The following is a 16586-nucleotide window of genomic DNA, read 5'->3' as shown; positions in this document are numbered from 1 at the left end:
TTTTTTTTTGGGAAATTTGACAATATTTAAACTTACAAACATTTGTAAAAAAATATAAAAATTCAAATTGCTAAGTCTTCGGCGTTCCTCAGGGAAATTTTTCAAAACAGTAGAATTCGTCCCTTATAAAAATTACCTCTGATACGTTAAAAGTATTAAACGCAAGTATATGTACATATATATCACAGCTAAATTGGGTAACTGTATGTATATCGACTTATGCTTGTGTGGTGAAATTTGATTGCTCGGAGAGAAAACCGGAACTAATCATCGATCAAGCTCTCGAAAAGCTGACACGACAAGTGGCAAAGTTAAAGTTATGGTAGTTAATTTTCTGGAGACCAATAAAAACATAGCATAAACAGGCTGTACCGTTCCAATGTGAGTCATCCGTCACTCCCATTGAGCAAGAGTTCATTCATCCAACTTATCCGGCGCAATATGCGAGCAGAACACCCAGCGACAATAGCATTACAATGATATGTTCATGTAAACAAAATAATCGAGTCAAGGGGTTGTAAAGAAGAATTTGAAATGGGACGATGCGACCACTAAAACGCCAACGTCCACTCTTTGGGGGGCTCCACCGCATACATCTCATCCAATCCGCTCTGGTCTGGAGCTGTTCGCATTAATTTTGAAGAGTTAAAATGTTCAGGCAACTGTCATGGAGCGAAAAAAGTCGAGTACGAGGAATTAACTTTAAGTCTATTAGGAAGAAATTGTGTAATCAAATTTCACAGCTACATTTTGAAAAAAACTTGTTATTTAGTAACCATCTAGATTTTAGTTGAAAAAAACTACGCCAAAAACATTTTTTATGAATTGATTTTATTATTTTCATGTCATTTTTTTGACTCAGTAGTTTCGTAAGTCTGTATTTTTTATTTCCCTTTGTTTGCAACGCGATGAAGGAGACATTTCCGACCCTATAAAGTATATTTATATTCTTGATTAGCATTAACAGCCGAGTCGATCTAGCTTTCTCCATCTGTCTGTCCGTATTTCTGTCCGTTTCTACGCAAACTAGTCCCTCAGTTTGGAAACTATCAAAATTAAACTTTAAAACTCTCACCATGGAAGCTCAAAAGATTTCTTATCCACAAATTTATAGCGGGGGCGGTTGGTCGCTTCTAGGCGATCCATTATTGCGTCCCTGCTAACGTTGTTGAATGCCCCGGATATATCCACGAACACTCCGAGTGCATATTCCTTATTGGGTAGGGCTCCACTGATTTCCCCATCGTGTAGGCATGCTGGTTGGTCGACAGTAGTCTCCCTACATCGTTCCTAATGTATAGGTCTAGCATCTTTTTCAGCGTTTTAAGTAGAAGTGAGGTGAAGCTATCGGTCTGTAATCCTTGTGGCTCACATGGCTGCACTTCCCTGCTTTCGAAAGGAAGACAATCCGAGAGGTCCTCCATTGGATAGGGATATAGCCCGTGCTTAAACAAGCTGTATATATTGCGTAGAGTCATGGGGTGATCACTTTTTTGATCACTTGCAGCGTGGCTGGGCATATTCCATCTAGTCCTGGTGCTTTTATCCTTGCAAAGGACTCTATAGCCCAGCGGATTCTTCTAGAGGATATTAGATCTTTTGGGAAATGCTCTTGTCCAGTCGCTAGGTCCTGGTGCTTATTAGCATCGGGTAACTCAGTGCATCATGGGAAATGCGCCTTCATTAGTGCTGTTAGGGCTGCTTCGATAGCAGCTCCCGGAGTCTAGCCGTTTCTGGGGCAGTCTCTATATTGGAGCAGAAGTTTCTCCATGAGTTTCTCTGCGCCTTGCGTATTTCCTTCTTGTAGTCCCTTAGTAGGACCTTGTATTCCTCATTGATGATATCATCTTTCGCCTGCATGGCGGTTTTTAAGAATTCTTTCAGTTTGTTGCGTCGGAGTGAAAGGTTCTTATTGCACCAGGGTGGCCTGGTCCTCTTTCTCGTGTCCGATATAGGGCATATAGCATCTAACAGTTCTTTGTAGAGGGTCTTTAGGGACTTTTCTATGTCTTCCGCGGATTCCACTATGCCCGAAAAGGTCGCGAGCCGTGTCGCGATAGTCTCCTTGAACTTTCCCCAGTTAGTATTCCGGGGGTTCCTGAAGACTGATTGTTTTGGAGAGTGTTTGAATGCGTATTGGAACCGTATGTACTTATGATCTGAGAAGGATGGTCTCTCAAGGACTCTCCATTCTGATACCAAAGTTCCTTGTCCCCTTACAAGAGTAAGATCTAGCACGTTTGAGGAGGTGGGACCTACAAAGGTGTGTTCCTCCCCCACGTTTGCTACACTCAGGTTGGTCGAGAGTAAAAGTCTAAAAGGGACTAACCTCTGTCGTTTATGTCGGGGCTCCCCCATACGCAGTGGTGCGCGTTGGCGCCTGCACCCAGGAGCAGTTGCTGGTCCTTCGGGCTGGCTTCTACCAAGCTCATGAGTTCTTCTGGTGGGGCCGTCCTGTCGTGTGCCATGTAGCAGGAAGCTACCAAAAGGCGCTTTTTTCCGCTCTATAGCATCACCACGGTCATGTCATCAGAGCTGTAGTGAGACATAATGTTAGCGTGTAGACCCATCCGATCAAGTACGCCGGTTCTATTCCTGCTTACCGTTGGTGGATAGAGAAAATTGTAATTGTAATTTGCGGACTTTAGTCCGACGATGGCATTGCCTGAGGCGATCAATGGATATGTCGGCGGATCCTTCCTCCATGGCTGCTCCATTGCTCCACGTGCAGAACTTTCCAGTCCGCAGTTGGTATATTCGGATTCTGACGCCCGGTCTCCTTGGATTGCGATGGGGAAGAGTACCTTCGCCTTCGGAATGGATGGGATTAGCTACAGGTCCACCACATCCAGCCCCCTCCGACAGCGCCTCCAACTGGCAGACCGCTTGCGTCAGCCACTTTCTCGTCGGGTCATCCATGCACTTCAGGATTTTGATCCCATTTAGCCATTCAGCGCACCATTAAAAGTCGACCTGGGAGCTTCGGAATCTTCCTCCATCCGTGCATACAACGACTCAACGAGCCGCGCATGCACCATCTTCCACCGCGCCTCGGTCATCTTGCCGGCTTCATCGCTTCTGTCAATGAGTGCCACGATCAAATGTCGCTTGGTCACCTCACTGACTTTTGCGATATTTTTGGGCTTTTTCGGCATTTGGGGAGGGCCTGCCTCCTTAGGCCCGTGTTGCCGCTTGCTCCCCGGTGCGTCCATACAGGCTCTCTCGGCTGAGCGTTGCCTTTTGTTGGCAAGGCGGGCGGGCAAGACGGGCGAATTTGCCTGTGTGGGAGAGTGTAGCCTCCCCTCAGCGATCTTCTCCTCCCATGTAAGCTTTACCTTCTCCACTGGGGATATGGTGGCTTTTTCCTGGAGCCGATTCTAAATGCAGGGGGCGGCCTTGTACTGCGCCTTGGCCTTCATCCCTTCGATTGACCGTTTTGACCCGTCCCCGCGCTGGGAGCTGGTGCCTGGTTTCGGCAAGTGGAGAAGGCTATCTTCCATCTCTTTGGAGAGCTGCACGCTCTCAAGGTCCAAGTCTGTATTGACTATGACATGTGAGAGGCTTAACTTCCCCGGCGTCGTTTTTCGGCAGTATCGATGCAACTGACATGACCTGCTCCCGTCACATCAGAGGTGTAACCGCTGGTGACACGCAGAGAGGATTGCTCCCCCGTACTCGCCGGTGGTAACGGTCATATACATAGCTGTCATAGAAATTATCAAAAAATTTTTAGAATTTATTTTCAGCTTTAATATATGGAAATTATTTGCATTTATTTATAGCTTGGAATGTTGTGTATATGTCCCCAAAAGAATTTTTAGAAATTCGAAATACTTTAGAAGATACGGCCTTTTTTGTGAAGCAAGGTCTTCGCAAAATGAGCTATTTTCAAACTTCAAACGCGTTTATCTCGAAACCACGTTTTTCGAACTGGCGGCCATGATATCTGCAGTTCAACTGAACCGATTTTCATGAAACAAAGTGGAATCGACGCAAAATTGTCACCATTCTCGGGTGACGGAATTTAAAATTTTTTTTCTATTACACTAAACTAAAAAAAAAAACCCCGAAATTGAAATTTTTTTTGAATGGCCGCCATTTTGTTTAAAAATTTTTTTTAATTATTTCCCTCCGTCACCCGAGAATGACATCTATTCTGATTATAACCCCGTTTTTTTTTCATTTCGGACGCTCTGGAGACCCTGAATCGTGGCCACCAGGACGACACCTTTTTTTTCCACCACCAAGTTTAAAGTCTCATTACTCTTTGAACAACCCTCGTATCGAGGCAAAGTTAGTTTTTTTATTTACTTTTAACATTTTTTAAAACAATAAATAAAAAAAGTTTTCAATTATTCTTTGCGTTTTCAAATAAGAATTTTTTTTAAAAAGGGTCCAAAGAACGGGTTTTGAATGAGAAGACCCCCTTAATTTTTTTGAAAATGGGACAACTATATCATATAGGTACCATAGAAACGATCGGTTGATGTAGAGAAAAATGCAAAGTGTAAAACTGTAATATAATAAGCATATATATATATATTTATATAAATGCTGAAAAAAATATAAAGTAATATATATATATATAAATTAATACGATTAAATTTTTTTTTTTAATTTTATCAAAGACAAATTATTATATGATATGTATAAATATACACATTTTATATTTCTTTTTTTATACCCTTGCAAAGTATTATAATTTCAGTCAGAAGTTTGCAACGCAGTGAAGGAGACCTTTCCGACCCTATAAAGTATATATATTCTTGATCAGCATCAACAGCCGAGTCGATCTAGCCATGTCCGTCTGTCCGTTTCTACGCAAACTAGTCCCTCAGTTTTAAAGCTATCTGAATGAAACTTTGCATATGCTCTCTATATGCTCTCACTGCTATATATGTCGGAACGGGCCGGATCGGACGACTATATCATATAGCTGCCATACAAATGTTCGATATATTTTTAGAAAAAAAATTATAACTTTGCTGTTTTTCAACATTTTTGCACCATTTTTTATATATGAACATTTTATATTATTTCAGAATATTGGTAAAAATTTTATGAAAATCGGACGACTATGTCGACGCATATTCACGAAAATATCGTATGTCGCTTTTTTTCGAAATTGAGATTTTAATGCAAATTTGTTAGGCACCTAGTTTCTCACTACACTGTGAAATATTATAACTGAAAGCCCTATAGTTCCGATAAAAATTAAGTTTCAATTTTGTCTTTTCTATAGTGCTTCCAAAGAGATTACATCAGAAAAAAGCTTCTCCTGTAAAATTGAATTTTTAAACATACGATACATTCGCGGAAATGCGTCGATATCATATAGCTGCCATAGGAACGATCGGGAAATTAATAGAAAAAATATTATAGATTCGTTGTTTTTCAACGTATTTTCATCTACTCCATGATATAAGCTTATTTTATTATTCTAGAATTATGGTATAAATTTCATAAAAATCGGACAACTATATCATATAGCTGCCATATAAAAGATCGGTAGATGTAGGGAAAATGTAAAGCTGGAAATGCAAAACTGTGACTGTCAAACTGTAAACATAATAAGTATAGGTAAAATGTAATAAAATAATATCTGCAAGGGTATACAAACTTCGGCGTGCCGAAGTTAGCTTCCTTTCTTGTTTTCATATGCTTTTATTTACAATCAGAAATTTAGCGTTGTTTATTTTTTATTTAATTTTAATAAGGTGTCGCACGCGACAACTTTTATCATCATACTTTGCATGTAATTTTTTACTATTTAAGTAAATTAGAAGAGCAAAGCATAATGTTTCGGTTTGGATGTAATTATCAAAAGAAAACAGGCCCATTTTTATGATGTTTTTTATCAAAATAATGAAAATCGTGTTTTCGCGAATATGCATTCGAATATTTCGAAATTTGTTTTAGAATACGCTAAAGCCCTTCAAATTTAATCAATTGGACCTTTTCCTAATGTTACTATGTTGGAAAAAACATTTTAGAGACGTTTAAGTTTTTCGGCCGCGGTGGACATTTTTGTGGAATTGCCCATATCTCAATGTATATAAAAATAATATAACTGAAATAGCTTAAAAACTGAGGGACAAGTTTTCGTAGAATAGAGTAGACGATCGATATATATATATATATATTTACTTTAAAGGGTTAGAAATGACTCCTTCAATGCGTTTAATACCCTGCAACGTTAAAAAATTATATCTTCGCCGTTTTTTAATTTATAATTTTTATCTGAGATATGGGCATTTATTATAATGTTACATTTTGGTTTAAATTAACTGTCGTACATGAAATCTATAATATAATATGCAAAGGTAATGAAAGTAAACAGCATTGTTTGTAAACATATAATATGAATTGATATATATATTTTTTATATTAGATATTACAACCATGGGATTATTATATTATATACTTTTCGGTTAATTCGACTGACATGGCTTAACTCATAATTATTCAACTGCAACGTAAGAGTATACAAATTTCGGCGAGCCAAAGCTAGCTTCCTTTCTTGTTGTTTAATTTGACATAACTCGGAGTAGCTAGCTTCCACTTAAAAATGCAAACACCGAACAACAAAGCGTAATATGAATCTAAACAATAATGCGATGATTGAGCTAATTTGTTTGCTAATTGGAGTACTCAAGACGCCTTCTGGCCACCGCCAATCTCATAAGTCTGCGCCGTTCCAATTCCTGCAGTTGCTGCTGGACGAGAAGTCGATGGAGCAGATCCACTTGGGCGTGCATTTGGACCTTCCGCTGGACCCTCTGCAGCTCCTCCTCGACGAAGGATTCCATGGTCTTGGAGATCATGTTGTAGAATTGCAGATTGTCATCTTCGGCTTGTGGTTTATTGTGATCCTGGGAAGTATGTCGGCCACACGTGATATTTACAAACTGCAGGAGTATGGCGATTAGATTACTCCAGAAAATTAGCGACGTCCGATAGAATTCAGAAATGGTTTCCAACATGTCGACAACTTAGTTGACTGGAGGGATGTGTGAGATGGTTAGGACAAGCCCAATGCTTATATACACCAGACTGGTGTACCTAGATACTTTTGTAAAATTGATGAAACCCTTTCAGGTAAAATCCTGCGTATACTGGTGACACAGGTATGCCGTCAAAGTCTCCGGGGAGCTACTTATTTTTGGGGAAAACCTACATTTGTTGGTACCTACTATATGTATTTTAGTGTCTACCTTAGCAATGGGTTCCCTATTAATCCTCGGTTACCTGACTATAACTATTATATTCTTAAAATATTTGCAAAACTATTACCAACTCAATTTAGTTTAAATAAAATGCATTGCATTTAGGCTTCAATTATATATATTAGTATATCAATTATATATTTTTATATTTTAAGGCGTAGTCATGGAACAGGCTCGACCCGTGCCCGCTCCCCGCCGCTTCTATCCGGAAATGAGACCCGCCAACTACGAAAACATCGATATCAGGACCCCGAATAAAAGCCAAACTAATGTCACATCTAACAGCGGCAATAACAATAATAACAACGACAACATGAAGAAGTTAAATATAAATGCAGAAAATTTGCATGGAAATTGTTCGGACCAAAAGATGACGGTGAGTGGTCAGAACAAGTTGATGCTGCAGCCGATTTATGGGCCGGATGCCAATGAGAATGTCCAGGAGCCAATGTATGCCACGCCGATGCCCGCTCCTCGCCAGCGAATGCCAACGGAATCGCCAAGCGAAACGGAAGGGAATCACGATGGCGAGCTGTCGCCGCTGCGCATCCTACGTGTTGCTCCACAGGTACCGTCCAAGCCCGATCAGCGTTCATCAGTCTGCAGCGAAATATCTAGCACCATGACCGTGGGCAGAACTGACGAGGATCGGTACGCGTCGAACATATCGCTTGACTACAGCGAGAGCTCCCACAGCGGCAAGTTCAAGTCGCAGTCACCCGGGTACGTAGACGCCTTCGAATCATCCTCCATCTATAAGTCGCAGGAGCACGGGGAGGATCCAGAAGAAGGTCAGTCGTCCTGCTCCGGGGAACAGTCCGAAAGCCGAGATAGCGACGATGACAAGTAAACTTTGACAGCAATTCTACCTTTTGACTTTCTGTTTTCCGCACTATCTTTAGCACTCCTTGGGTCATCCCTTAGTTTTGTAATTTTGTAAGCTGGTTTGCGGTGGAATTTAATCTTTAAATTAAGTCCCTATTACACCCCATTTAACACATAAAGCAAATTAAGTCTAAAAAAAATATGCAAAAAAACGATAATTGTTTTTGACAATGACCAAAGTTAACCTGATATTGAAAATGGCTCATAAATTAACAGATTTTAGTATGAATAAAGGCGTCCATAATAATAGCACTATGATCTATATCACTTATGAACAAATTTCCATTTTTATAGCCCTTTTCCATATATTTCATTTTATGGAAATCTGACGACTATTTTATATATATAGTTGTCATAGGAACGATCGGGAAAATAATAGAAAAAATTATAACTTTGTTGTTTTTTAAAGTATTTTCCTCTTCTCTGAGATATGAGCTCATTTATTTCAAACTTCTCGTTTTATTTTGATGCAAATCGGACTACTATATCATATAGCTGCCATCGAAACGATCGGTAGATATAGTGAAAATGTAAAGCTGGGAGTGAAAAACTGTGACAGTCAAATGTAAAACTCTGTTTTGTGTGTGTTTTCAGCATTTAAATTAATAATATAAATATCAAAACCAAATTATTATATACTATGTATATTTTCTTTTATTTTTTCTATTAATCTAACCAGAATGGCTCGATTCATAATGATCCAATTGCAAAATTCGGTGTGCCGAAGTTAGCTTCCTTTCTTGTTCTTTATAATTTGTATATACTTTTATGAACATCATTTTTTTTTTTTTTGCTTAATTAACAATCTGTACTTAAAAATAGCTAGCGTATATTCTAGATCAAAGCCAAGAATTTGTTATCCTTCAAACAATCGGATGATCAATGTCACCCGAGTATCGATTTGGTGTATTTATTTTCTTTTGTATCTTCAAATAAAGCATTCAGTTAGTTTTACATAATATATAATATTATCTTTTGCTATGACGTTTTGTTATTTTGGCATTTATCAATAATAGTTATGGGTTTTAATGTGTGAAATCTGAAACCTTTTTGTAGTTTAACAATTTCGTTGAATACTTCTTGCTTTCCATTCACATACTAACCTTCAAGGAAACTGGATAAGATTTAATTCAAGAACTGGCGCAGGAAAAAGTATTATTCCAAACTTATTATTACATATATTTTAGAAACCTTTTGCGATCTCTGGGCACCACTTCAAAGATGCTGGGCGAATCCATCGGTGAGCGGATTACATCCAAGGCTAAGGGAGCCAAAAAGCGTCTGGACAAGAACCTTAAGAACTCCACTGAAGCGATAAGCAATCTCGGCGCGGATGCGGGTCGGAGCCTAAAGCACGCCAGCAAGAGATTTGGCTCGAACTTTAGCAGTCTAGGACGAGCGAAGGACAAGAATGATGGCGATGACGGTGTCGGAGCAGAAGCATCGTGTGCAACGGATCTTAGCCGTCGCCAGACGATGCCTAGCACGGAGGTTTTCAGTTCCATTCAGTTCTCCAGTCCGCTTAATCGCAAGGGAGGTCTTCCTGATTTAAGGCAAGACCAGGACGGCGGCTATCCCTTGGAGGGCAAGAAGGCGGCTGATCTGCGCGAGGACGACGGCTGCTACGAAGTGCCCAAGACACAGGGCAAGCCGCCCAGCTATGATGAAGCTCTGCGTTCACGTCCTTCGCCCAGTGCCTTGCCAATGGCCAGGAATCTTGCCCAGGATGCCGTCCGACTGGTGCAGCTGCGCAGTCAGCGGCAGGTAAATGTTCAATTAAACAGCAACAGTTCCTCCAGCGGCGACGATTCGCCGCACCCCCTGCCAATGCCTGCCTTTCCGCCACCCCGCCTGTCGCAGCAGCCCGAGCAGTTCCGCCTGGACGCACTACAGCCGCCGCGGCGGCAGAAGCGGCGTAAAAACTACGAGCACATCGAGTTGCGACGTCCGCCCGTAAACTCCGAGGAGCTGGAGGAGCTTAACAGGGCGGCGGCGGCTGTTGAGCGCGAGGACTCCTTGCAGATATCTGCCAGTAATGCCGAGGCGGAGTCCAAGGCGCCAAAGCCCGAGCGCAGTGATTCCTGGGAGTTTTACGGCGACGAAAAGATTGAGAAGGAAGAGGAGGCCGATGATTCCTCTCCGGAACCGGTGTACGCCAACCATGAGGCAACCTATGGGAAGCTCTTCGAAATGGCCACCGCCGGAAGTAGTCGCAGCCATTTGCTCACTCCCAATCAAGTGACCGAGCAGCAGTTGGCCTGCATCAGCGAGAATGCGGAGGAAGGAGCTGTGGGCGGTGTTCCCCTGCCGCTGGAACTGATCGAGGAGTTTGATCCCCTAACTAGCAAGAGCTCCACGTTGGCCAGATCCAACAAGAGCAATGAGCTGCTGCTCCTTGAACATCTCCTCGAGGATGAAACCTATGGCACTGTAAAACGCGAGCAGGACAATGTTAGCATGTGCACTTCCGAGGAGGAGCCGTCCTCCTCGGTGCCACCGTGCATCGTATCAAAGGAGCAGCCGCAAATAGTTCACCAGAATTCCCAATTGCTAAGCGACTGCTTGGAGCATATGCTGGACTCTGAACAGGAGACTGCCCGCGACGAGGAGCGAGCCAAGCCCTATTTAACCAGAAAGCCAGCCATCGACAATAAAGACGTGGCCGTGGATCTGGCCAGTGCTTCGAGGAACCGGACCAATTGGTTTGTGGCAGAGAACGCCGTTGTCCCTGGTTTTGGTTCATCTGGCGTACCGACCGTAGCCTCCCCCATTGAAGGCGACAGCCCGCCCACTTATCTTGAGGCCGTTGGAGAGGGTGGCAAGGAGATGGCCGCTAACAGTCAAGATAACCGTTCCACCATTGGTTCCCGCTTCAGGCAGACCATCAACGCCTTTTCCAATGTCAAGCTACGCATGGACGCCATGAAGAGGAAGGCCAGCTTTCGGGCAGCCAATCAGCGCCAGTCGGACCTGAAGGTGGCTCTACAGATGGTGCCGCGACCGTGTCTGTCACCCCTCCTCGTTCGATACGAGGGACCGCTGGTGCGCTTTCCCACGGGTGTCGTGGAGGACATACTCAAGGAAATACAGAACCGCAAGGCCATACTCAGGGAGCGACAGTTTCAGACGTTCCTTGACCAGGAGATGAAAACGCCAAGGGAGGTGATACCCCTGGAAACGGTCACCACCCTGCAATGCGTGAGCAACAGCCGCGTCACCGATACGACCACTCACTTCTACTGCTTCGAAATCACCACTTCGCAGCCAAAGAATGGCAGCGGGGCTGGCGACGCCATGTCCACGAATCCCAATCTCCTGATGACCAGCAGCTCGTCGGGCAATGTGAAACAGCAGCGCGTCTCGCACCTCTATGGCGTGGGCAAGGAGTCGGAGCGCGGCGTATGGATGCAAAAGATCCTCGAGAGTCTTACAAACAGCCTACCAGTGAAGTACTCCTGCCATTACTACCGCGCCGGGTGGTGCTATCTCAAGGTGGGTGTCGACAGGACAGCACAGGTTTCAGCCTCCCTTTTGTGATATTTCCTTTTCTTCTTCCCAGACCTCCATCACCTCGGAGTGGAGTGGCACTTGGTTGGTGCTTCGCAAGAGCCAACGACGCCTAATCTTCGTGAGCGAGTCGAACGGAAACATAGAGAAGCTGGATCTGCGCAAAGCCAGGTGCATAGGTAAGCAATCACAGGACAAAACGGACATACCACATAGTCCAATCCAATTCTTAATTGTCATCCCGAAGTGCTGAAGGAGAGTGATGAGTCTATCGAAAATCTGCACGTGGAGAGCGGTCCTATGCTGATGATCGACTGTCCACCGTACGCCGTCTACATGATCATGAGTTCCGCGAGGGAGACGAAGATCTGGCGACACATCATCCGCGAAGTGGCGCACAACAATGGCTTCTCGCTGGGCGACCAGCAACTGACGCGCTACGACGTGCCCGTGATTGTGGACAAATGCATCAACTTTGTCTACATTCACGGGTCCATGTCGGAGGGAATATACCGTAAGTCCGGATCGGAAAACTCCATGCACAAGCTGATGAGTGCTTTCCGTGCGGATGCCTTCAATGTGGAGATCACCCGGAACGAGTACAACGAGCACGATGTGGCTAATGTGCTGAAGCGCTTTATGCGCGACCTGCCTGAGCGGCTGCTGGGCAAGCTCACGGACAGCTTTGTGTTCGTCACGGAGCTGGCTGTGGCTGCCGAGAAAATACCCATCTACAGAGAGCTGCTGGCTAGACTCTCCGCCATCGAACGCGAGACGTTGCGCCGGATTGTGGGTCACCTGGTGTTTATCAACTCGCAGCAGGCCAAGAACAAAATGAGTGTCCAGAACCTGACCATGATCTGGGGGCCAACGCTGCTAGCCAAGAAGGTGCGTCTCCTAGCTTGTTCACATAATTGTTATGCTTATGCTTATGGTTGTGACCTTTAGAGCGATGAGCTGGTCTATTCGCAAAAGGAGGCGGATGTGCTGAGCGATCTCATAGTGTTCTACAAGAATCTATTTCCCTGCAGCCCCGATGAAGTGGTAAGTAAACGCGAAGTCCTACTTACCCGATCTGCAATTTAATTTGCATTTAATCTGAGCAGAAACGGGAACAGGCCATGCTGGCGTGCCTGCAAAAGTATTACGCTGCTGCCGAGACGCTCAAAGATGCCGTGAAGCAATCGGGCGACATCAAAATCTGGATTTGTCTGAACCCCAATCCAGGCAATACCACAGAGGTGGAATTTCTTACCCATATTTGATTGTTAAGGGGGGACATCTGAGTAACTGGCCAAAAAAAAAACGATTTTCAAGAATTTTTTTTTGGCCAAATGAAAAAGCAAATCGAAAAATTTTTAAGTAGGTTTGATAATGTTATATGTGAAGTACAAAATACATTTTTTTGGAATAAATCGAAAACAAAATGGCGGCTGTGCAGCATTTCTTCGTAGGCCCTATTTTTTTGAAAGGGGTCCATGGCCGGAAACCTAACGTCCTTAATTTTTGATCTAGAACAAAAAATCAAATTTTGTTAGATTCTATATCTCAACCGCTATCGACACACGTAGGATTTTTTCGATATTTTGATTTTTAGCAAAATGGTGAGTGATTAAATAAAATGTTCAATTTTCATGAGAAAAAAAGTCACAATATTGTTGATAAAAAAAAAGTAAGCAAAAAAAAAAAAAAAAAAACCTAAGTGTGTCGATAGCCATAGGTACTTTGAATATACTGTCAAAATTTCAGATCGATCGGTTAAGATTTGTTCCAGTTAGGTTTCCGGCCAACTCAAAAAAAGTGGTTTTGAGATAAACGCGTTTAAAGTTTTAAAATCGTATATGATTACATGTGAGGCATCGCCGCAGAATGGAAAATTTCGACACTTAGAAACTTTTGCCGGACTCTATCTTTTGGTATGTTATTTTTAAGACCCTAAAGTATTTTTTAAGCAAAAAAAAAAATTTTCGATTTTTAAAAAAAGTTACTCAGATGACCCCCCTTAAGAAAGATATAACAAACAACATATAAAATTCATCTTCTTCAACAGGAAAAGACACAGGTGAATGCGACCATTTCACCCACAAAGAACGCCTATGAGCTGTGCCGCGAATACTCCGCCAAAATGCAGTTGTCCACTCACCAGCTGACCCTGTACGAAGTGATACTGAACGACAGCTTAGAACGACCGCTTCACCACGATACTAAAGTATTTGATGTGATCCTCAACTGGTCGTATTGGCCGGAGGAGGACCGCAAGCACAACTATCTGGTGATACGTCCGATCGAGATGCTGCATGAGATCCAGCGCGCGGTGAAAAATCTAGCCACCGTGACGCCCGGCAAGGAGCTACGGTTCGCCGACTACCGCACCAAGACCTTCAAGACGCTGCAGTGCGAGCTGCGCGACGGGAAGATAGTGGTGTCTAAGAAGGACAAGAACGACAAGACGACTATTGTGCGCGAGGTGTTCTTGCAGAGCTGCACAGTCTATTTGGGTTGTGAACGCAAGCGGGACTTTCCTTGGAGCTGGGCCATCACATTCGTGGAGCGCACACAGGCGCAAATCATGAGGTAGGTCACTAGAGCTTCACATATGGATCGCTGAGGCCGGACGCCCACGTATTGACGATAATATACACACGCAGAATTGAAAATAAGCTAAGGGATAAGAGCATAGCTTGCAAATAACTGTCAACAGTTTTTTCCCTTACGCCGACGTCGATTCTCTTTGCTTTGGTTTTCTATTTATTGCTTTGCGTTAGCTCTTTTACCGACGACTGAGACGACTGGCGCTCACTCAGAGATTTTTAAAAGACCGATTTACTGAAAAGGTCGGCGCAAATGATATTTTAGAAGTTAGATCTTGAAAAGTTAGTCTTGATTTTTTCAACCTAAATGAAACAAATAATGAAGTTTTCTTTTAATTCATTATTTTTAAAGCAATTCAGTCGGTTGCTCTTAAGATCTTCTCTCTAATTCTAAGAAAATGACATTTTATTTTGCGATCGCACGAATCGCTCAACAGTTATTTGCGAGCTATGGCTATGAGCGATCCTGTTTGTGCGGAAGTCAGGGGGGAATAAAAGTCCTCTGCCTCTTTTGTAATTTATTTTGGCATATATAAAAATTGTTCATTACGAAAATGTACATCAGAAGTTTTCGGAGCTGAAGTCATCATCCCCCCTTCTATTCTATCTTGTTAGGTGGCGTTCTTATTTGATATTATAGAAATAATAACAATCGTCATTATAGATCGCGCGATGCTCCCTATATTGGCCACGTCCTGGCTGGCAGTGAATGGATGGATCGCACAATCTGGTACGCTAGCATCTGGTACTGCCTGTACAAGGACAACATCCTGCCCCCAGCGGATATAATTTTTAAGTAGAACAAACATACATATATATATCGTGTAATTTCCTTCTTAAGAGTGCATTTCGTGTAGGTATATTCTGAATTTATTCTCCATAGTTAGGCACTAAATACTTTAAATGTACATATATAGGCACTTCCACAATCCACAAAAAACGAAAGTAGTTTTTGAGGTCAACCAATTTAATCGTCAATTCAGCAGCAATATTTTTGTGCTACTAATTTTTAAAGGTTAGTGCACCGATGTTTCTTAAAAAGTTTTTTTTTTTTTTTTTATTTACGTGGAATATTTTTCTATTCATTTTTTTGTTTGAAGTAGACTCTTAAGAGAAAGGTTTAGAACATGCCCTTTTTATGATGTTTTTAATCAAAATAATACAAAATCGAGCTTGTGCTGCATTGCATTCGAATATTTCGAGAGCTGGTATAGAATATGCTAGATTCAGTCAAATTTGGCCAATTGGAACCCTTTTTCCTGTAACTGTATTACAAAAAAGATTTTAGAGAGCTTTCAATTTTTTGTCCGCGGTGGACCTTCATGTGGAATTCCCCATATGAAGATAGCAACATTCTGTAAATAATTATTATGTCCATGAATTATTATCAAAAATCAATATTCTACATACACCCTATGGGAAAGGATTGTAACGTTAAGCCCATGTTCCATTTGTCTACAGAATAGCTCATTTCCTGAACTATCTAGCTTTATTCTAGACACAGGAAAGCAACTTTTAGTAAGGCCAGGCCGCTTAGTGCATCAAATTATGGTTAAGTTAGTTATTTTCAGTTTACCCTTCAAGTTACACAGAAAAAGCCCTTAAAGTCCAAGTGCAAGATAAATATTTCATGGCAATAAATCCGATGTATTACAAAAATATTTTCCTCTTTACTTATTATGCCTTGCGGGTATTGTAATTTTTGCCCAGAAGTTTGCAACGCATTCAAAAAGTATGTATATATTCTTGATTGGCATTACGTTACGTTGTCTGTCTGTACGTTAAGCTATCTCCTTTTATAAATGCCATTTTTTTACGATTTGAGAATTTAGGCTTTTACTTTATCTATATTATTTCAAATAACTGCCATACTATGACACTTTTTTTCAGCACATAGTATATATTACCTGAGGTTATTATTTATAATATGGTTTTCAATATTTCATTACTATATCCTACAGCTGCTGAATGCGAAAAAAATGTTAATTATATAGGTCAAAGTAATAAAATTTAAAATAATTTTGTTTGCTTTCATTTTATAGGTAATGAGCTACTATGTACATATAAGTATTATATGTGAGGAACATCAGCAAACGTTTGGTGTTTTTACATATATATGTATGTATAGGTGTTTCCTTTTGGTCTTGTTAGATTTTAGTTTTATTTTGATCGAAGTGGATAGATCTTCAATGATCCAATTGCAAACTGCAAAGGTGGACAAACTTCCCGAAGGCGTCCCGAAGCTAGCTTTCTTTCTTTCCATAATTGTTATTTTACAAATTTCGTAGAATATGTCATATGGGAGCTATATGATATAGTCGTCCGATCCGGCCCGTTCCGACATATATAGCAGTGAGAGTATATAGAAGACTATATG

The 16586-nt window shown here is 41.9% G+C and overlaps 2 protein-coding genes across 4 annotated transcripts in view; one reads left to right on the top strand and one right to left on the bottom strand.

Annotated features, from left to right (window-relative positions):
• RhoGAP15B (RhoGAP_ARAP and RA_ARAPs domain-containing protein RhoGAP15B) overlaps window positions 1–16229 on the top strand; it is a 28071-nt gene extending 11842 nt beyond the window's left edge. For 2 of the 3 annotated variants that reach the window (XM_017178137.3, XM_017178138.3), the window contains exons 2-9: window positions 7382–8072; window positions 9299–11603; window positions 11671–11797; window positions 11866–12506; window positions 12567–12662; window positions 12725–12859; window positions 13669–14192; window positions 14874–16229. In XM_017178137.3, coding sequence (XP_017033626.1) covers window positions 7390–8072; window positions 9299–11603; window positions 11671–11797; window positions 11866–12506; window positions 12567–12662; window positions 12725–12859; window positions 13669–14192; window positions 14874–15009 — 4647 coding nt within the window. In that variant the 5' untranslated portion in view covers window positions 7382–7389 and the 3' untranslated portion in view covers window positions 15010–16229. The remainder of the gene's footprint in view (window positions 1–7381; window positions 8073–9298; window positions 11604–11670; window positions 11798–11865; window positions 12507–12566; window positions 12663–12724; window positions 12860–13668; window positions 14193–14873) is intronic. The other variant, XM_017178136.3, reaches the window with a different exon arrangement.
• LOC108082651 (uncharacterized) lies at window positions 6513–7144 on the bottom strand. Its single transcript, XM_017178139.3, has one exon. It carries the CDS (start codon window positions 6981–6983, stop codon window positions 6639–6641), a length of 345 nt encoding a protein of 114 aa, XP_017033628.1. The 5' UTR covers window positions 6984–7144; the 3' UTR covers window positions 6513–6638.
• Window positions 16230–16586: the final 357 nt, after the last annotated feature.

Source organism: Drosophila kikkawai, chromosome X (assembly GCF_030179895.1).
Source record: "Drosophila kikkawai strain 14028-0561.14 chromosome X, DkikHiC1v2, whole genome shotgun sequence".
Lineage (NCBI taxonomy): Eukaryota > Metazoa > Arthropoda > Insecta > Diptera > Drosophilidae > Drosophila > Drosophila kikkawai.
The sequence above is the reverse complement of the archived record's forward strand: the minus strand, read 5'-3'. Positions and strand labels throughout refer to the sequence as shown.

What these genes read in the sequence shown, in the direction of transcription:
- LOC108082651 (XM_017178139.3), bottom strand. Translation starts at nt 6,983, where the DNA reads ATGTTGGAAACCATTTCTGAATTCTATCGGACGTCGCTAATTTTCTGG.